Source organism: Oenanthe melanoleuca, chromosome 4A (assembly GCF_029582105.1).
Source record: "Oenanthe melanoleuca isolate GR-GAL-2019-014 chromosome 4A, OMel1.0, whole genome shotgun sequence".
Lineage (NCBI taxonomy): Eukaryota > Metazoa > Chordata > Aves > Passeriformes > Muscicapidae > Oenanthe > Oenanthe melanoleuca.
Window position 1 is genome coordinate 7,101,828 of NC_079338.1, and position 21,460 is coordinate 7,123,287.

Consider the following 21,460-nt stretch of genomic DNA (forward strand, 5'->3'; position numbering starts at 1 on the left):
ACAAGGCTGTTGGCAAACACCCTGCTCTGTGCGTGTTGTGCAATGGTCCTGCAGTATTGCCAGGGCCTCCCACGTCAGGCTGGAGCTGGAAAGGGTGTCCAGACACTTTGCTGCCCAATCGTGCAGACCTATCACAAAAGCTTCCAAAAAGCCTGGCCACCATTTCAGTCCCCTCCATCCAAGCTGTGGCTGCTGCTCAGCCCTAGCAATCCCAAAATAATTCACTTTTGGAGAGTCCTGCTGGTACCTGCAGCATCTCCGGAGACCTGGTGCAGATGAGAACAGGCTGTGGGACTGAGGCAGTGGCTGGGACACTGCTCCCTGAGCAACTGCCCATGAGTGACCTTGAGCTGAGCAGGGTATGCACAGAGAGGGACGAGGGCACAGAAATCTACTGCAGGAGCCACTCAGTGCCATGATTAATGCAAAAAAAACACTCTCTGGGGAAGAAGCAACAGGCTGAGACAAAGCCTCAGCTTCCACATGTCCATTTCCCAGGGGGAGTTTACTGGATCAAATAACCTCTCGTTCAGGCTCTGATCCAAACACTGAAGCTCCGTGCGTGTCTCTGGCACTTGGCTTTTCTTGTCTCTAGCAAAGACCATGGTGGCACAGGAGCCAGACAGTTGAATTTGCCTACATTTGTGCCAAAATCCTCATGCAGGAGCGAGCAGATTTACTTCTGAGTGCTCTTCTGATGCAGTTTATTGTAGGTACCTCCAGCGGGACTGAGCAACTCTTCGGCTTCTGTGACCATGCTATATTTAACAGTGACTGTTTGGCCAGAACTGAGCCAGAGGAGCTGCTGGCAAAAAAACTCATGAGGGAGCCAGCCAGCCAGCCAGCCAGCCAGCACATTTGATGTGCACCAACAGTAAGAGACCCTTTCTTTCCGTGGAGGTTGGGGATATCTTGGAATAAATAAAGGAAAGAAAATATCCTCTGGACTTGCTTCTGGGAGAAAAGCTAGCAGGCGCCATGCAGATAGGAACAAAAGCTCTTGTGTAACTGTGCAGTGATTTGTGTCTTCTCCTCCATTAGGATACTGCAAAGTGTGCGAAATTCTGCCTTGGTTGTAAATGCTCCGTTGCCACTCACCTTCAGCATGGACAGAAATACCAATTTTGCTTTTCTTTGGCTGCACAGGAGCACTGCAGGTGCACACAACAGCTCCATCTTCCCTATGGGCAAATAAATGGGTCCCAAAGCAGCTGCTGAGGCAGCAGCACTTGGCCACACACAGACAGTCCAAGGGCTCACACAATTCAATCCTACAGAAAGTGCAACGCACACTGAGCTGAGATGATGTGCATGCAAGAAAGTCTCACCTGTTCCACTTGCTGGCTTTCTGGGGCCCTTGGGAGTGGCTGTGACAAAACAGATGGGGAGAAAAAGTGTTAGTCATTAGGCATCACCAAAAATGTCACCTTTAGACTGAGAATGAATGGCAAAGATTTCACCACAACTTTGCATTTGTAAACTCAGGGCACAGGGTCATGAACACCCTGCACACAATCAGGGATCAGTACTGCCCATGGGTGAAAAAGGAGCCAATGCTCCACAGGACGCTGCTGCCTTGAGCTGAGCCAGCATCCCATCCCAGCTGGTGAAGAGCAGGGAGCTGCAACAATCTGCTCTAAGGCTCCAGGATACAGCAGCAGACAGGCGAGGGCAGACACTGTACAGAACAATGTGGAAGCCAGCAGTGAGTTGCCAATGTTTTGGTGTCCCTGGTCTTGTCAGTCAGTCCAATGACAGATGATTTCCCATGCTGTGTTATGCACAGGAGGTTCCTTGTCAGCTGGAGGACTTTCAGTAACACCCTGATACTCAGATCCCAGCACCCCTGATTGCTCCTGGACTAAAACTAGCTACAGCCAGCCATTGAGGGGGGAGGGAGGAAGCAATATGGAAACCACTGCCTATTAATAGTGGCTGGCATTACCAAGTATATGAATAAATTATGAGCAAGAGCTGTGGCTGCTCCATTCCCATTAATTTCCACTAGATTGGAGTGGTGCTGCTGGGCTTCATTTCCAGCATGCTGGTATGGTTTGATGTGACCCAACTTCAGACCCTAGGCTGCTTTATTCTGGGGCTGACATGATGAATCCAGAGTGGGATGCAGCACTTGGGGAGGCCATAGGGACAGTGCTGCCTCTACCCTTCCCTCACTTGCAGGGACTCCAGCCTGAAGAATGCCACTTTCCCTCCACATGAGGAGGCCATTAGTCATTTCTAACCAGGTCTCCTCACATGCTGCATTAAAGGACTTTTGCAAAATCCTAGATGAGCCGCATCAGCCCTGTGTCTGATACCCCATGGCCTATCCTGGCACACTGCAGGAGAGTTGCAGAGAACATCCTCTGTTCCACATAAACTTCAAAGTAACACAGCACAAGTGTCCATCTGTTGTTAGACTACAGCACAAGAGGTTTCAAACACTGTTACAGCTTTCCCTTTGATACACATATTCTGCCAGATCCCAGAGCTCAGCATCACTGCCCCGCCAGGTGCTGGGTCTGGGGACAGCCACTATGAACTGCCTGAGGAGTGCTGGGCAGCAAGGGGTCCTGGGTGCTGGCATTTGCAGCTCTGCCACAGCATCTCCATGACTGGGTAACAAAATGAGCCAGAGATGTGTGTGAGTGCACAGTGGTCTTGGGCCCAGCACTTGGCACTGGGGGAAGGCATGTGACATTTCCCAAGGCGGGAGATGAGCCTCCTCCCATCTCTCAGCTGCTGTGCTGGCAGTTAGGTTTTGTCCTTCAGGTGTAAAACACCAAAATACGGAATGCTGCATGCCGACAGTGAGGCACCCCCTGAGGAGGTGAGTTTCTTTTGACTGATGAGGTACACTGGAACTCCAGTGAAGCAGAGCAGTGACCTCATGCACCACCTGCTTCCCCAGGCATCACGCTGCAATTGGAGCAGAGAAGGACCCGGCGCTGCCCCTGCCTGGTCGGACACAGCGAGCTGCCCTCCCTGTCTGAGGAAGGAGTGGCTGATGCACTGTTTCCAGGCCAACAGGGCCAGGCCTGGTGGTAGGCATTGCTGAGGGATGCAAGGAAGCCCAAAGGGCAAGTTCAGTGCCTTTGCTACCTCAGAGCACAGGTGTGCTGTGCCTCTGTGGCTCCTCACAGGAGTCAGAGAGCAAAGAGCACCTGGTCAGCAGCCAGCTTCTCCAGGACCATCCCCAATCCACCTGTGTGCAAACCCAGACCCTGTGTCTCCCAAGCAGAGAGGATGAGGCAGTTGTATCCTCTACCACTCTCCCATCAGTATCAGATCCCAAAGAACAAACCGCATCTATTAACATCTGTTTGTTTTCTCCTCTTTAAAATAATGAATAAATGTGACTTACGTCGCCTGGTGACAGGATCAAACAGAGCATCTTCTAGGTTGAAGGCATCTGTGTCATCCCCATGACCTAGAGACAAAGAATCAGCACTGGTTATACTCACTTCACACAGAGTAAACCACCTTCAAAATAGGCACAGCTAGACTTGTTTGCTCAAATTGCTTTAGTTTTTTGTTGGTTTTTTTCCAAGCCTCACCCAACATTGGTGATGAGGAAGACATCAGCTCTCTCCAAATGCTGTGACCGTTAAATGCAGAGCAGCCATCTCTGGATTTTCCATTTGTCTGCCCTAATGGATGTGGTATAAAGACACATGTTATGCTTAAATTTGTCAAGGAGGCCTACCAATTAATCTCTTAAGCTGCCACTCATCTCTGGCTGTGATCACAATTATATGATTGCTAAACACCATGAAAACATTGGGACAGTGCAGACAAATTCGGTGGCAAACAAAAGAGCCCTATGCCCCTCTTCTTCTCAAGTGCCTTTCAACATCAAAGGCCTTGCATGAAAAAGCTGCTGCTGGCTGCCAAGCACAACTTAGCATTTCAGAGGCTGCCTGCATCTTTCTGCCTTGGAAATGTGAACCAGGACAAAACCTCCATCCCAGGGATATATGTAACAGCCACGGGCAGATTTTTTTTGTTAGAGATGCCTCACCACAACTCCAGTCCCATATCCCAGGGATAACTCAGGGCTACATCAGGTTCTCCTGCAACAGGGCCAGCTAATCCTTCTTTTCTCTGTCTCTTTTTTGCATGGCATTAATTACTGTTGACTTACCCTAGTTCTGAATGTATTTGTCTTGATAAATTCATGCTTTTACATCTTGGAGCATGCTGAGTAATTAATATCCTTTGGGTTTGCTAAGTACTGCAGCACTGCAAGAGAACATTAAAATGGCTTTCCTCTTATTCCTACTGCTAAATGGATTTAGCTACTGCCACCTGAGCTCCAGTGTGCTTCATGAATAAATTTAAAGCTTTACTGACAAGGACAATAACAATGGGAAGGCACCAGTCCATCAGAAAGCAGGTATCAGTGTTTCAGTGAAAAACTTCTACTGAGAGTGGTCACTAAGTACTGCAACAGCTGCAGTTCTGGTTCCACTTATTCACACATCACCTCTCATCGTCATTTGCCGTCTGTGAAGCAGCCCTGAGGGTGATGTATGTGATGTATGTGCAGGGGCAGGGGCTGGGAAGTTGCTGTGGGCTCCTCCCCTCGGGCAAAGGCTCGGCATTAGGCACTGATGGAGGGGGTGTATAAAGAATGAGTGTCCCAGGCCACGCTGTGTTTCTCATGGAGCTGAATGATGCCAACACTTCCCTTCAAGCCTGGAGGAACGGCCAGCAGCAGGCAATGCATGGAAAATACATTTGAAATCCACAGGGAGAGGCATGTGGAAGAGTCTCTTGCTCAGCACAGCAAGGCTGTGTTTGCCACCCTCAGCCTCCTTCCGTGCTTCTCTTCTCCCCTCTCAAAACTTCTCCCTCTTGGGCCTTATTGCCGGTGAAATATTGGCACTGTGAGACAGGCGATGCTCTCCTGCTCTGACAGCCGGGGTGAAGCCACAGGCTTAACAAGTGGTCTGTCAGTGTAAACGAGTAAAGTTATGGAGGAAGAAGAGAGGAGGAAGAAATGTGCAAGACCATCCACAGTGCTGAAAAACACCTGCCCAGCTCCAGGGCTTGTGCGGTCGGGTTTGCCAAACCACCAACATCCCTGCTGAGACTCAACACACTCATCACTGTGCTGGCCAACTGCCCCAGCCTTGTCAGTCTGACAATTTTGTGCAGTCTTCCTTTCCCAGAATGGCTTTTTCCCTAGTCTTTACTGGATTTCCAGGAACTAACAGGACTCCATATTTTTTTTTCTTTCTCCTTGAAAGCATGCTTAAAAATAGGCAGAAGGTGAAACCCACATCATGTCTCTGGTGGGATGAGAAGCATTACCAACATGAACGAGGAAAATGTTCTGTCACCATGTGAGCTGGCAGGAGAGATGTGGTGGCAGCACCAACTCACATTATTATGCCAGGAGCCCTCCCTTCCCTCTGCCTTGCTCCCTCTGCTCTCCAAGATTAAGTCAGTATTAAGGCACTGACTTGCTGCACGCTGAGCCCTGTGTTAGTGTATCCTCCCCACGCTTTGCCTTCGGTGCAGGAGCCCAAATACCGAGTGGAGGAGTGGAGAGTTGCAGGGTGTGTGCATGTTCTAATGAAGGGCTGTGGGGGTTGTGGGGCTAGACAGAGATGTCCCCCCAGTGGGGACATGGACCCAGCAGGGAACACAGTGTCCAAAAAAATGAGCTCACTCCACCTGGCTTTGGGGGACTCACTAGACCTGCTAGCTCAGAAGCTGAGAAGCTCTTACAGCCTCCCTGGGTTTGTTGACAGATCCCTTGGCAACTTTCCCCAAAGAATGAGAGGAGGGTGTCCCTTCCAAAACCACTATCCAAAGAGCCAGCTGGAACATGAGGGGGCCAAGGGGCGTGAAAGGTGCTCAGGGTCCTCCATCCTCATGGGGCTGAGGTAAACAACAACTGCTAAAGAGTCCTCAGCTGGAGCTGCATCCTGGGGGCTGTCCCCACATTGGCAGGAGAGGCAGGAATGTTGCCCAGGCGAGTGTTGGGAAAACTGTGGATGCAGTGAATTGCCCAGTAAAACCTTCCCAAGGAACAGCAGTCCTTGGCACAGCCTGTTACCCAAGGCTTTTCCAGCACTGTCCATGGCAAACCTTTTCCCAGTCCATGAAAAATCCTTTTCCAAGATTCCCCTAGGCATTGGCAAGAATTAATAATAGCCAGTTAATTGAAGCTGACAACATCTCTATTTCATGCAAAGGGTGTTACAGAGCTCTATTAGACCTTTTATACATCAATAACCAAGCACTGCTGTCACAGGCACACAAACTCCCCTGCTTGCTCTAACAGATAAGGCTGGAATGTTCTCCTTATTCTTTTACTCTGTTTTTAAATGGTAACAAGTCCGGTACTTCATGGCCAGACACTGAAAACCCCACCAGCTCTTGGTACACGTGTTTACTGTGCACATGCAGTTGTTTGGAGGCAGAATTGCCGCTCCCTGCACTGTCCTGTGCAATCCCTTTGCTCCAGGGACCCTGACACCACTCCACAATGACTGGAAAAGTGCAACTTCCAAAGCCCATCCTCTGATGGGTACTCATGCACAGCACAGACTATCTTTACAATAAGGGTTTATACTTTTTGGGAGAGGTTGGGGCCCATATCAGCATTCACAAGCTGCTGAGCTGCAGCAGAATTTGCCTGTAATGCCCATTAAGCAGTCAGGGTTGTGCATGCCCTGACATGTCACCTCCCTCATAGGACATTCCCACCTATATCTCTTTATAGGGACACTATAGCAGTGATATGTAAAACCTCCCTTTGCTGGCTGCTCAGTGCTGAGGACCAGTAGGGATCCTTGGTGAGGCTGGTGACAAGGCTAGTTTGTGTTATTTTTTTCCCTACCCTTGCACTGGGTCTTTTTAAGAACTCTGCTCTTTGGCTGCTGGGAGAAAACACACATCCCCTGGGGCAGCTGGGGGCAATTCCAGCCCTGTGTGCCACCAGCCAAGGGCAGCGGAGCACCCATGGGACTGCAGCTCTATGGTGAGGCGAGAATAGGCAAATGAGATATGTTTCCCATAATTTTATTTAATCTGACAATCCACAGAGACCAAGCCGGAACATCAAATGGCACCCAATATGAATCCCCCAAAGCCAGACTGGGGAGGTGGGGGGACCCCAAGGCTGCAGTTGTGTCCAGCAGAAGCTATAGAACAGGGTGAGAGTTATAGCCGAGCCAGCACTGCAGACCGCCCCCGCCCCCCTCCCCTTGCTGAGCCTCCTCGCCGTGCCAGGAGTATTTTTAATCAGAGCTAGCTGCTCTTTGAAGGTTTTTGTGCCTTAATGTATTCTCTCCTCATTATTTTCTGTAGCAGGCAGCTCAAACACACAATTGTACTCGTCAGCTTTTTAGTTTTTACAATTATATATATATTCTAATTAAGCCCCTCTGTGTGACAAAGCTTGAATTACAGTATCATAATTCACACCTAGTATATTGCCAGGCCGTCTGCAGCACTCAGAGCGAGGTGATTCCATTTTTAGCGCAAGCCCACGGATCTCTTTGTGCAATATATATGTATTTAGCTTCCCTGGGAATAGAGAGCCTGCGACGGTACGAGATTGACAGCCTGTGAGATTACAGGAGAATGCAAAGCAGGTACAAGGACAGCAGAAAGTAATTCCAACTGCCTGACTTTTATACACCCAGCTCAGGAGCAATGCAGTGGGCGGGGAAACAGGAGGAAAGCAGAAAAGCAAGTACTCTGGCAGCCAAAAGGGTGTCCCCAATGACCAACCTCATCTTTTTGGCTCCAAGTTATGATCTTGGCATTTGTGGGTGGGTTGGGCCTGAGGCTGGGCACCCACAGCTGTGCTGGGACCACTGTAGAGGGTGCTGGGAAGGAGGGGTTTGGGAGCAGAGCTGTGTTGCTGGACCTCTGAGCTGCATCCTCACAGTAGGCTTTCTGCCATCTCAGCAGAGACGCAGCCGCAAAAGTCGGGAGTAAATGGCTGTTCCTCCATGGCATAGGTCTGCCCTGCAGCACCTGGGGTGCCTGGGGCAGCACTGAGTGATGGAACACTACCACCAGCCAGAGCAGAGCAGATCCCAGTCAGGACAGAGCTTCCCATTCGCCAGTGCCTCCACCACTGCTGTCTGAGCACTGGCCCCAGCCACTGACAAATGCGTGGGAAATTTACTTGTGAATCCCAAATTCTTGCTGACTGCTAAGGCCAAAGCACAGTTCCATGTGTGCAGGGAGAACACTGCTCCTCAAAGCTGGGGTGTCACAGACAGTCTCTGTCGGCAGTGCTGGTGGGCAGGTGGCTGAAGTCAGTTTCTGTGCAGCTGCACTGCTCCCTGCAGAGAGGCCAGGCTGCCTCTTCAGCACAGGTAGCTCTGCCTTGAAAACTTTGAACTTCCAATCTATCTCCTCAGCTGCTGCCAGGGAAGACTGGCTGCCCTGCACAAACAAGCTGTCAGCAGCTTGCCAGGGCAAGGGGTGAAAGAGCTCTGCTGAGAAGCAAAGTGTGGGAGAAACAGCCCCCTGCATCCACTCCAGCAGTGGGACCAACAGCTGATGCTGAGGACACATCAATCCAGCCCACAGCATGACCAGTAAAGAGGAGTGGGACCAACAGCTGATGCTGGGGATCATGAACCCAGCCCAGGGCATGATCAGTAAAGAGCACTGGGAAACATTCCCCCAGCTGGGATGACCTCTGCTCCTTCAGGGGATGAGGGAATGCTGCCATCCTTGCTCTTCATTCTCAGTGAAACATTTTGATTTTCAGAAGTACTAATCAAAAAACACTCTTGATTATGGCAAAAACAACCTCTGCTGAATTTTTTTAATGCAATTAACAAGGGTGTATGGTAATTCCAAGCAATCTCACTCTTGAGATTAAAGGAAAGCCTGCCAGGAAGCACATGAATAAAGCTTTAAGACGAGAATTTGCATAATGAAGACTTTCTCTTTGTGGAGGGACTAATGGTGGTTGTGTTTGAAACCTATTCAGGGAAATGCCTAAAAGCCTCCACTACAGCCAGGGCACTGCTGCCCTAACCCATGCAGGCTCCAGCACCTACACTGCCCTTGGTTCCCTGCTGGGAACCTCAGCTCCACAACCCCAGCTCTGCCCTCTCCTCCAGCCTGTGCCCCAGAATAGGGCAGGAGAGGCAGCACAGCCCCAGTGCAAGCTCTGAAGTCTGCAGTTCAGGGCAACACATCTCACTTGGGCTCAGGATAACACCACGGTTCTGTGTGCTGAGGCAGCTGCATGAGAAGCAGGTGTCTGTAGCAATTTGATTTCAAGGCTTACTAGGAATAATATAAATTATTTGACAGTGATACCCAATAAGCTCTGCACCCAGCAGGAGTGATGGAGCTGGTGAGGAAAACGTGACCAGCAAAACCAGCCTGCATCAGCCTCCCTCCCAGCAGACATCACTGGCACCACAATGTGGGGAAGGGCCAAAAGGGCACCCTGATAAGCAGAAGGTAAGTCCTCACTGGGACCTGCCTGGTGACACACTGGACGCTCAAGGGATGCAGTGCCCATCCAGCCTGCACCATGCTGAAGGCTGCATGAAGGTCTGATCACATCTTCTCCTACCTGGTGTGGAAGGACAGACCTCCAGCTTGCTTCCAAAGCACCTAAAGAAACAGCACCACCCTGCATGCCCTGCCGTGTCCCACAGTGCCAGAGGAGCAGCTGAGGGCTCAGTCTGTGCTGCCATGGCCACACTGGGAGCTGCCAGCAGGTCCCTCTGCAGACACCAGTCAAAAAAAACAGCAGGAAGGAGTTTCTCATCTGCTGCCCTCTTGCACAGCCTTTCCCACTCCTCCACAGCAAGATTTAAAACCTCAGATGGGAGTGCCCTTGACTTGTCTTTGGCAACAGCTACATCTAGTAACTGACTTGCACAGAGCCCACCCTATTGACCTCTGGCACAAGGGCTACAAGGAAACATTGAAAGCTGAGGGCCCCTATCACAGACAGACAAACACCTCTGGGTGCCAGCAGCAACCCTAGACAGCTCTAAGGGAAAGCAAAGAACCATCAAGGTCAGCAGGACCGCAGCCAGGAAAGTATGGGGGTTTCCCATTAAATGCCTTGGGCTGGCAGCTGATGGCCAGGTCTGTCCCATCTCTGGCTCCACAGCAGCGTCCTCTCTCTGACCACACATGAAACAAATGTTTCAGCAGTTCTTCCATCACAGGATGGTCCAAGACCAGGTAGCCCTGCACTGGCAACACAAGATGCCAGTCGAAACAGTTTTCTTCAGTATCAGCACTCAGATTTCTAGGGCTTTCTGCCATCTCAGTGCATGGAGCAGGTGATGTTTTCTAAGCAACTTTAATATGATAGCTGTTTTTTGAGGTTTCTGTGAAAGAGGGCTCTGCAACAGCACTGCCAGAACCTGTTTTCAATTAGGCCCACAACAATTGCACCCAGAGCAAAAGGCTGAAAGGTTTAAAGCAGAAATATTTAAGGTTCCTCCCCTTCTGGGGCGTGCCTAAGCCCAGCTCTGTATCTGTGATAAGGATGGGGTGATGCCCAACTTTCTGTGCCTGGAGTGGGTACCAGGATGTTGTGGCCAAGGACTAAGGAGGGCAGGACAAGCTCAGCCTGTCCCAGCCCTCAACAGAGCTCTGCAAATCTCTGACCCTCCCTGCGACTGTGGGAAAATGCCCTAGGTGTAACCCTCAATAACTTAAAGGTGTATCTGATAAGAAAGGGAGATGGTTTCCCTTTCCACTTTCTTACTGTTTATTTGGGAATTTTTTAAGGAAGAACTATGTATATACCTGTCGGGGGTTAGGTTTATTTTCGTTTGTTCCTTCCTAGCTATAGAATTTTTCCCATGGGTTGCTGGGACACGCTGACTGCTGGTATTTACAGGTACTTGAGAGAAGAAAGGGTTGGCTGGGCCCAGGTAAAAGGAGGGCAGGGTAGTTGCTTGCTCTCTGGCTCTGCGGCTTTCGGAAGACAAGCTTGCTTGGAAGCTGCTGTTGCTTGGGGAAAAGAATTCGCCATACCAAGCCCGGAGCTGCTTCTTCTGTGGGGTGACCCTTTGCTCGTGAGAGCAGCCACTGACCTGGGACCTTATTAACACCTGCCTCACTAAAAGAGAGCCCTCTCCCATCTGCTGGTGTTCCCGGGAATCCTGAGCCCCTGTCATGCCCTGCCGGAGCCAGGCTGTCGCTGCCCCAGCTCCGCCGCTGCTCTGGGTCTCTCTGCGCTGTGGCCCCGCACCGCCTGCCCTGCCGGGACATCCCTCAGCTCCAGCTACTGCCGCGGGCTTCCTGATACATCTTGTGATATGTGATATAATGTAATTCGTGTAAAGTTGTACAATAATGTAGAATAAGCAATGTTTGTATGAACAAAATAAAGCTCAGAAACCAAAAAAAGGACCACAGACAAAAACGACACAGATTGCTTCACCACATCATTGTAACGTCCAACAAAAGCAGGGCAGCCCAGATTAACAACTAAATGGACCTAGCCGAAGCGGAGATGGCTCTGTCCAGGGAACACCCAAGCAATGAGAGCCCGATAAGCACCCACGACTGAGATAACCAGAGCCATGGGGAAAGATACATCTGAATGCCCTGCTTTCCGGAAACTAAAACCGGCAAGTTATATCTCAGTACCACCTTCCCGAAAGCCAGGACATGCTTCGTCAGAATTCATCGTCTCCCAGAATATGGTTTTGTCCAGCCCAACGTGGTGAAAGAAAACCATATGAATATGCGGAACGACGAAAGAAGACAAAGACCTCCGCTCCGGGCAAGGAAAATTGTATAAAAACTGGGCTAACAAAGCCGTTTTGTGAACATTGGGGGATCCGAAGCGGTAGAGTTCGGATCAGTGTGTGTTCACCCGGCGCCGACCCCGGGCTCGGCGTTGTCCCTTACGATTGTGGCTGTCGTGGACCGTATCCCGGTCACGAAATAAATTATAGTTTATTTTTGATTATACTTAATTCGGCTTAATCTCTTTATTATCTATAACAATCTCGTCCACCAGGCCGGGATTTCTGCTCATTCCTGCCGTTCCAGCTCAGTGCTCCTCAGAGTCCTGCAGAGGCACCGGGATCGACAGCCCCAGGGCTTTGTAAAGCAAAGCCTCTCCATCCTTCCCCTTCTTAGCCGAGAAGGCTGTCACACAGTCCCTGGTTCTGTTTGTTATTAATTCTATAGTTGTTGTTTTGCTTGCCTTGTTATACCTACTAGTAAAGAACTGTTATTCCCATCCTCATATCTTTTGCCTGAGATCCCCTTAATTTCAAAATTATAATAATTCGGAGGGAGGGGGTTTATATTCTCCAATCCAAGGGAGGGTCCTGCCTTCCCCAGCAGACACCTGTCTTTCAAACCGAAACAATGCCTAAAGGGGAAAGGATGTGGACAGCATCATTATTTTATTCCCACACCCCAACCACTTCGCAAAGAGGCCAAAGGGAAATTAGCACTAAACCAACTGCACAGGATGGAGAATGGCAAAAGATGACTTTTCAGTAATGGAAAAAAACAACAGTGTTACCCTGGGCTCCGGTTTGTCCCCACCAGATGCTGTGTGCAGGCCTCTGCTGGAGAATGGATTACTGCCCTGGCAGCAAGGGAAGGGGAAATGTGGGGGTGCTATGATCACTGCCCAGCAGGCACCAGCCTGCTTTCCCCAGACAGAGACGGTCCGGTGCAGCACTGCTGAGAGACAGCCCTGTCAGGGACAGGCAGGCTGGGACAAGAGCAGGATCTGAGCTGAAACCACTCTAGGGGCAACCTTGGCACACCCTGTACCCAAGTAGAGTCCTACTGTCCTGGGGATGGCTAAGTACCTGCCTGCCATGGGAAGTGGGGCATGAATTCCTTGGTTTGCTTTACCTGTTAAACTGCCACTATCTCAACCCACGAGTTTTCTCACTTTTACCCTTCCAATCCTTTCCCTCATCCCAACGTGGGGGCAGTGAGCAAATGGCTGTGTGGGGCTGAGACACCAGCTAGGATTACACCACAACAGCTCCTTTCATATTTTCTTGCCTGCTGTCTACTCAGAAAGATTACAAAGTACATTCACATATGCCATTTGATTTCTGCTTACACATGAGGCAATGACTATGAATTTGCCAATTGCCAAAGACTCCTGTTTATCAATAAGACAACAAATTGGGCATGAAAGCATTTTGTTCATAACTCAGTGCAGAACAAATGATGACAAAGACAGTGATGCAGGAGCCCAAAGAAAACTGAAGGAAGAGATTAAATGCTTATCACCTGATTCTCGATGGAAAAAGGTTGTTCTCATCAGATAAAGATCAAGAGGAGGAGCTGTAGTTAAAAGTAGGTAAATAGGGAATTACACAGTAAAAATGCTGGTTCATCACTTGGAATGTGATGCTCCTGTAGTACTGTGCTATTTAAAATCAGGAGCAGAGCAGTAATGGGAATAAAGACTCAGGTAATGCTGACAGATAGAGCAGGGCTCTGGGAGAGCATGGGGTCTCAGCCTTCTCCTCTGGCTGAGGGCATCTGTCTGCCCTGTCACCACAGCTGCACTGCAGGGCTCCTGCCTGGCCACTGCTGTCCCTGCCTTCCCACAGCACCTCCCCGTGCAAATAGAGGGTATTTGGGTCAGGTGGGGAGAGGTTGAGACTACAGCCTGTGCTGCTCACTGTCTGCACCCTCCTCATCCACCCATGCTCCCACTGTGCTCTGGGTCATTCGGCTCTGCTGCTCCTGGAGCATCCCAGATCCAGCTGGTGCTGCCATGGGAAGGAGACAGCATGGAGAGACAGCAGGGTGGGGGGCTGCACCCTCCAAGGAGGAAGCAGCAACTTGGAGATAATTTTGAGCAGGTGGTGCAGGAATTGGTTTTTAACCACCCAGCCAGCAGCTGTGAGCCCACCCCTCCTAGCTTGCCCACAGGGAGGGAAGCTGTGCCACATCCCTCGGCCTTTTCCAACAGCTTGTTTTCAATAAGGTGAGTTTGGCTCCTTGCTTTCATAGAGGATCTGGAGAAGTCTCTCAAAAGGGAAGTCTGGGGTGTGTATCCAGCTTCTGCTACTTCCCATGCCCAGCACATGCTGCATCTCCATCACCTGGAAAACAGGTGCTGTATAATCAGAGCACTCTTAACTATTAAAGTGGCATGAAATAATTTAAACATAAAACTAGGTGCTCAGTGATTTCAAAGTCCAGCAACAGGTCTCTTGCTCTCTGCGACCCTACGTGGAAAGACACCAAGACTTACAAACCCAACTGTCTGCAAACTGTTCTGGCTCTGAGATTTTCTCTGTGAAAGTATAAATAATTCACTCAGTTAAGACCATCATTACAAAAAAGAAAGAAGGAACACACTATCCTTTCAAATTTATGTTTAACTTCACTTAAAAATGCTCTATTTTCTACATGAGGTGAAAGACATGTTTGGGATCTGTGGGTGTTTTTAAAAGCATAAGGAAAGCTTAGTGCTGTCCTAGGGTGGGGAGGAGAGAGGCAGTGGTTGGAAATAACAAACTCCAGTTTCTTCAAATAATTACAGAGAACTGCATGGCATGGCTTCAGTGTTTCTTGACAGTACAAGAGACATTGTCACCAGTAGCAGTAGCTGGGGCCTGGCGTGTGGGGCCAGGCTGAACACCCACACCAGCAAAGTACCTGGAGCAGAACCCAGCCTGGCTGGGTCACAAACCAGGGGCTCAGAGCAGGCTTGCACCAGCTGGACACATCACCCTGGGATGGTTTAATTTTGGGGGAATGCAACCACTTCTGCCTAGCGTTGCATTGGCCTAAGGTTGCATAGTGATTTTAGGTTGGACATTAGGAGGAATTTATTCACTGAAAGGGTGATTAAACATTGGAATAAACTGCCCAGGGAGATGGTGGAGGCACTGTCCCTGGAGATTTTTAAGAGACTGGACATGGCACTCAGTGCCGTTGTGTGGTTGACATGGTGGTCTTTGGTCACAGGTTGGACTCAATGACCTCACAAGTCTTTTCCGACCTAGCTGATTCTGTGATTCCCTTGCCAAAAGAACTTCTAGGGTGAGAAAATGTGCTAGGTGAAGTTGCATCAATTCTGCGTCTTTCTACCTCTTCAGGCACTGTAGCAGAAACTAAGCAAAGCTCCAAGTGGAAGGCTGTGTACCAGATGGCAGGATGGGACCTGGGGAGATTTTTACTCTAAATGAGTCTACATCAGTCTGGCATTACTTTCACTCAGATTCTTCTGTCTGGAAAAATGACCCACGTCCTGCAGTAACAGGAGCACCTGAATGGAGGTGTCTGGTCACCACAGAGACATCCCACTAAGCTGCTCAAGTTCCCCCAAGAGAGAGATCATATAGAGATCTGGCATTAAGATAGAGACATTCTGCAAGCTCCTACCTCTAAAAGGATACTTTTATAAGCAAAGCTTTATGGACACAGACTAATGTGCTGTTCAAAATCTCATCAGCTATATAACATCTGTTCTGCAGCACAAGTACCTCTTTTGCCATTCACAGCTGGGGCTGGAAACCTCTTCTGCTTGCTTAGCTTTTGCCTTCTACCCACTCTCTCCAGAGCCAGAGCTGCAGCTACCCCTAAACATCCAATCCAAAGCATGTTCTTCTGAAGCAGGATTTCAGTAAGATTATTCCAACTTTGACAAGTTCTTTTTACCCAGACTCCTTTGTGCATGGGCAAAGAGAACATTTCAAATGGCAAGCAAAATTCTGAGCAGGTCTCTTTCCCCAAGGTTTTGGTTTCCCCAAAACCTTGTTTGCTGGATACAACCCTGTACCAGCCTGCAGAGCCTTTCAACAGCAGAATGATGCTGTTCTCAGCATCCCTTCTCTCTGTCTGAGCCACCACCTCAAAAATCTTGCCAATGTCTCTAGTTTTGCTTGCTTTGATTTTTTTACATATGTATGTGGTGACTGCATTAGATCCCTACAGCAACTTGGTCCTCTTCTTCTCTGAAGATGCTGTTCATTTGGTTGGCAAACAGAGTGCACACCTAGCATCAGCTTTCTGCCTGTGGCCCCAGCTTTCCTCCCACAATAAGTTCCTGTGTTTCCTAGACAAGGTTGAAAAGCAAAGGAAAAGGATTTTGGAGTGACTGCAAGGCAGTTTTATAAATATGTATTAGCATTAACTTCACCCCCATCGTACCAGCAGGCTGAGCTCTCAGAAGATCAAACCCAAAGCTGACCCTGAGCAGCTCCACTGTGAAATCCCTGTGAGTGCAGAGGCAGCACTCACTTCTCTTTGCCATAGCTACTGGGCTTGTACCAGGACTTTATTTTTCTTCTCAAATGCATTATTCCCTCAGCAATCACATTCCTGTGCTCACATCCTAAATCACAGTTAGTGACTCCAGCATCTGGATCCCCAACTTTGAAGTTTCCCTCTCAAAGTCCTTTCATGTTCTACATTTTGATGTACCATGTTCAACTTCTCCAATTTTCCTCTATTTGAGCACTTCCACTGATTGTGAATTGTATCAATCAGCTTACAAAGGAATTATTGCAAAGCTTTTCTCTTTGCCATCAGTGTTATTTAGTTTATTAAACATATGTTTTGTTATTAGAGTTGCTTCAGAAGCAATGTCTAATAAAACCCCAGTTTTTCCTTTAATTTTAAAGTTAATGCCTTAAACTTCCAAGAGATATTCTTCCAAAAAGAAAACAAATTTGAGTTTAAACAAAGCAGTTTTAAAAGTTTATTCTAGTCAACTCAGGAAATCAATAGACAGTTCTGTTTTATGTGCTTTAAGGGCTGAAATGTTTGCAACAGGTGTAAGAAAAAATCACATTTTTGTAGAAGGGGAAAAAATCCCAAGAGTTAAACAGCCATTTCCAAGCACATTTATCACTAGGTTCGTAGAAGAAAAAGTTTCAAAATACAAGTAGAACCATGGAAATTAATTATTTCAACAGACATGTACATAAATATCAGAGTATGGCACATTTAATTAATGCATGTGTGTTCAAATATCAGATATAATTTGTAAGAAAACAAATTTGGCTTCTCCTGCTTTGTCATACGCACTAAAGAATTATCAAAGTCAAAACTATTCTATAAATTTATTACTTTGACTTGCCACTGATACCTGGTAATTATAACTTTATTAACACCATCAAGTATTTTAACAAAGATTTTTAGCAGCTTTATACAATGCTGCTATGTCCTTCAGTTTAAACAACAATGCCAAACCAAGCCTTTCTCTTCTACTCCAAATAATTCCTCCCTGCAACTCTTCTGGAACATCCACGGTGAGTGACCCTAGCAAGTGATGGGACATCGAGACACAGGGTCACTTGGCACTGGCACCCCCTTTTCTGCCAGCTGCATCCATGGTTTCCCAGTGCAAAGCGGAGTCCAGACACCTGAAAAAAACTGGAAAAGAGATGGCTCCTTTCTGCTTTCTCCATGGTCTCTGTTGGGCATTGTCGTGTGGAGCTGGCGCAGGGGAGCCACCCGCAGTGACTGCAGCCATTTGTTCAAGAGTTACATATAGCTAATAATACTGTCTAGTATTGCTTTCATATTTAAGTAATTATTGTAATTGCTAGTGGGTACTGGTAGTCACACTTGAGAGGAGATGTGATCCGTGAGATGCTGCCTAATGAAAACACGGGTGTCAACACAGCTTGTCAGTGCTGACACAGCAATTTTTGGAGCACATGCCCAACTGCTCCTATCATAGTTTGTAAAGTTTTTATTCACCCTCTTCTTACAAAACATAAAGCACAAAAACTGCACATGCCCCTTCTGCCTGGCCTGCAAGAGGAAGCCTTGTGATCCCTCCAAAAAGCCCTCAGATGTCAAATTTGCCAGCTGTCCAATGAAAACACATCAATGCATTTCTGTACTGGCTTATAAGACAGGACAGGAGAGGGGAAAATAACAAAAGTGGAATGTTTCTTGTTTGACTCTCACTGTTTTCCACAAGCATGTGGTTAACCCTGGATGACTCATAAACATGAAACAGTCACAGATCTGAGAATTTAAAACACCATGCAACGTGATGGCATAGGGAATGCTTGCCTCTGGCTACAGCCAAGAGGCTTTGCAGAGTGCAGTGTTTGGTTTTCTCCACTGTCTCAAAATACTTTAATGCTTCTTCTGCCCCCCAATACACTGGGAATACACCAGAGTTTAGGAGCACTGGCAAATGGGTTCGTGCCCTACAAGCAATGCCTGTTTCCAGCACTGCAGCCACAGGCAGATGGGTTGTGAGCAGAGGCAGCTTGGAGGCACAGACGATGCGGCATAGCCCACTGAGAGGGCACTGAAGTACACAGCCATGAATGAAGGGAAATGCACTAGAATTTGATCAAAGAGAAACCCAAACACATTTCTTTCAACTAAAAAGTGAAGTTTGCTCCTGCTTTACTGGGCAGTCACAGACAAGACACACATCAGTCTTGTGTTAGTAGTGGATCTGGACCACAGCTGCAGGAATCACGCTAAGTACTGATTTTGTTGTTTGTTATCCTTAGTTCTTGGTAATTTGTAAACCTCTGAGCTTCCAAGAGACTGGGCTGTCCACAGACTGCCTTCTGCACTGCTGAAGCAACTGTTTCAGAACAAGAAGCCAAAAAAAAACAAAAACAAAAACAAAAAAAGCCTGGAAACAGAAGCAATGAAGTGTGATTTCTATTGCTGCTGCTCTGAAGAAATGGCATATATTGCCCTGCCTGCGAAACCCACTGCCTTTCCACCTCCTGTTATTTTCCCGGGGGTACAGGATGATGACAGGAAGGTTGTGCTAGTATATCCAAAAGGCCTGTTAAGTGCTCAGGTGTGAAAGGGATCCCAAGGCTCTCTCAGGGTGCTGCAACGCTGTTCCAACCCATTTGGGAGAGTGAGGGAGAGAGAGGGGGAGGAGCAGGCACCCACCCATGGATTGGGAGAGCCACTGCTGGAATACACCAGGGAGGAACCAGAGACTATGTGGAAAGGCTGTGCCGCACAGCAGCATCTAGGTTTGGTGTGTCCCATGTCAGCAAGGCTCTGCACGGGAGGGGAGGCAAGAACCCGCTTCCCCTTACACAGTGCTTGCCATGGAGAGGCAATTTAAAGCAGTTTGGAGAGGAGACAAACTTAATGTTATTCGATTACCTGAGAAGCCTCAGGCTGGCAGGAATGATTTATGAATGTTTCAGTGAAATTCATTTTGATACAAACACGGCCAAGGATATTTAAAAGCTGGATTCTGCAGCCCCAAGAGCTCCAAAATAAAATAGAACGGCATTTGTGTTTGCCGACATTGCGAACAACACAGAATGCAAATAGCTTTAGTACTGACTAATCAGATTTTTTTATTATTATTTTAACCTAAAATCAGGATTTTATGCACTGTCTCAGCTCAGCCTGTCAAACTGATATACATCAATTAAAAATGCAGCCGCTAACCTGGTCAGCATAAGCAGCTCTGTACCACGCTGTTACCATTCCAGGTGCACAAACAGGTAAGTACCAAATACAAACAAACTAATTCCAGGCGGACTCATGGAAAACCTAATCTATTCCAACAGCAAAACCTGCTTGGAGTTCAGTTTGCAATCTGCTTTGATGCTGATATCTTCTAACCAGTTTGTGCTTGCCGGGTGCCTCCAAGCTAATAGCATATTTTGTTTAGAAAAACCTTCCTGAGGCCTTTTACATAATTGCCGTCTATTTTCTCAGTATAACTTTAGAAGGACTTTTCAATTCAAACACATAGCTTTTTAAGAGTACTGTAGGGGTTTTTAAGGAGACCAAGAGTTGTGGCAAGCTTCGAATTGATCTTAATTTCTTCCTCCCCACCCTCCTAAAAACTGGATTTTTTTTTCCTTCCTAGTTGCTGCTCAGCTGAGACTGATTTCTGGGTTAGACTGTTCTGATCTGCAGAAATAACAGTGGGACAAAAATAAGAGTGAGAATACAAGCAGCAGCCCGACAAATTTGGGTCATATAGGGAATCCGCTAATCCAACAACTCAGCGAGCAGAGAGACAAACCCAAACTCCTTTCGCGGTGACTCCATGGCTACCGCTGTTTAGGATTAGCTGAGCCCCAGGCTGCTCCAGAGCTTTATACCTGCAGCATCGCACATCTTAAGCATCGCTGTAACACTGTCACCAGAAGCCAAACGCTGCGCTCCGAGATGCGCCCGTCACTAGCACTGTCACCTAACGCAGGGCTCGAGCCGCCCTGCCTGTGGGTACCGGCCCCATCGCGAACTGGGGGATCGGGGCAAGGGGGCCGGAGGCGGGCAGAGCCCAGGCGGAGGATCGGGGGAAGGAGGGGGGACAAGGATCGTCTGTGGCCCGGCACTGAAGCACAGGCTGGCACCCTGCCATCCGCTGCGGAGCCGGGGTGCTCTGCGCAGGGTGGGGCCCGAAGAGTGCAGCCCCCTATTCGAGGCGATCCCCCAGGCGTTGTATCCTCTCAGCTGCGGCCCCTCCTCGGGGCGCATCTCTCCGGTCCCGTGAGCCCTCCTGGGGCAGGCTCCGTGCTACCGGGGAAAATACCGAGCCCGAAAATCCCCCACGGCGAGGGAGCCGCAACCCCTGCATCCATCGGGGGGAGCATCCCGCGGGGTGACCCTGGCCGGCGGCGGGGGTCCGCCGTTCATGGGCCGGGCCCGGCGCCGCGATCATGCGCACACCACACCGCGCCCCCCGGGCCCCCCTCTCCCCTCGGGCCGCCCTACCTGCGCCCAAAAGCGCGGCGAGGACCAGGAGCAGCCATAGCAGTCGGCGGCCGGCCATGGCGCGGCGGGGCTCCGTCTGCCGCCGGCTCGGCTCCCGTCTCCGCCGGGGCGGTACGCGGCCGCGGGGGCGGGCGCTCCGCGCCACCGCCCCCCGCCCTTCCCACCGGGCCGCGCCCCCGCCCCGGCCCCACTCAGGGCAGGGAGAGGAGACCCTGCCGGCCCCCTGAGGGCTGGGCGAGCCCCGGCACCTATCGGCCTTTTCATCTCGGCTGAAACGTGGTCCCGGCGTACATCCTTCCTCCAGGCGTGAGTGGGACTGCCGCCGGCGTCAGTCCCACGTTGCCCACCCGAGCGGGGAGATCCGGGCGGCAAATAGCCATGAGGAGCCGCACAGGAAACGGGGGAGGGGTTGGGACTGCTGCTGCTGCCGGGCCCCCGCCGTCTGTCAGCCCCGGCAGCAGCACCCCGGCGCTGGGGGAGCCCTTGTGCCCACGGATAGCACCCTGGGGCGGGGACGGCCGCGCGTTCCGGCTGGGAGGCCGCAGAGGTGCTGGGATGGCGCGGTGGTGCGGGCCTGGGCGCTCTGCTCTGCTCCACGGAAAGTACAGAAGTACCGGGGAAGGAGCTACTGCAGTTTCATCCTTTAATGTCAAGTATTTACCATGGAGGTTGCGGAGCTATGGAATTGTTGGCTGGAAGCGACCTCTGGAGGTCTCCAGCCCAAAGGCCCCATCGGAGCGGGACCCATGGACACCGATATGAAAACCTCCAGAGCTGAAAGCTCCCCCTACCTCCCTAGAGGTTACCAAAGGCC

At 49.6% G+C, this 21,460-nt stretch overlaps 1 protein-coding gene across 2 annotated transcripts in view; it reads right to left on the reverse strand.

The window, feature by feature from the left end:
* CD99L2 (CD99 molecule like 2) overlaps positions 1-20,809 on the reverse strand; it is a 32,090-nt gene extending 11,281 nt beyond the window's left edge. For both annotated transcript variants that reach the window (XM_056491788.1, XM_056491787.1), the window contains exons 1-3: positions 20,647-20,809; positions 3,365-3,430; positions 1,329-1,367 (exon numbers count right to left, since the gene is read on the reverse strand). In XM_056491788.1, the coding sequence (XP_056347763.1) occupies positions 1,329-1,367; positions 3,365-3,430; positions 20,647-20,704 (163 nt within the window). In that variant the 5' untranslated portion in view covers positions 20,705-20,809. The remainder of the gene's footprint in view (positions 1-1,328; positions 1,368-3,364; positions 3,431-20,646) is intronic.
* Positions 20,810-21,460: the final 651 nt, after the last annotated feature.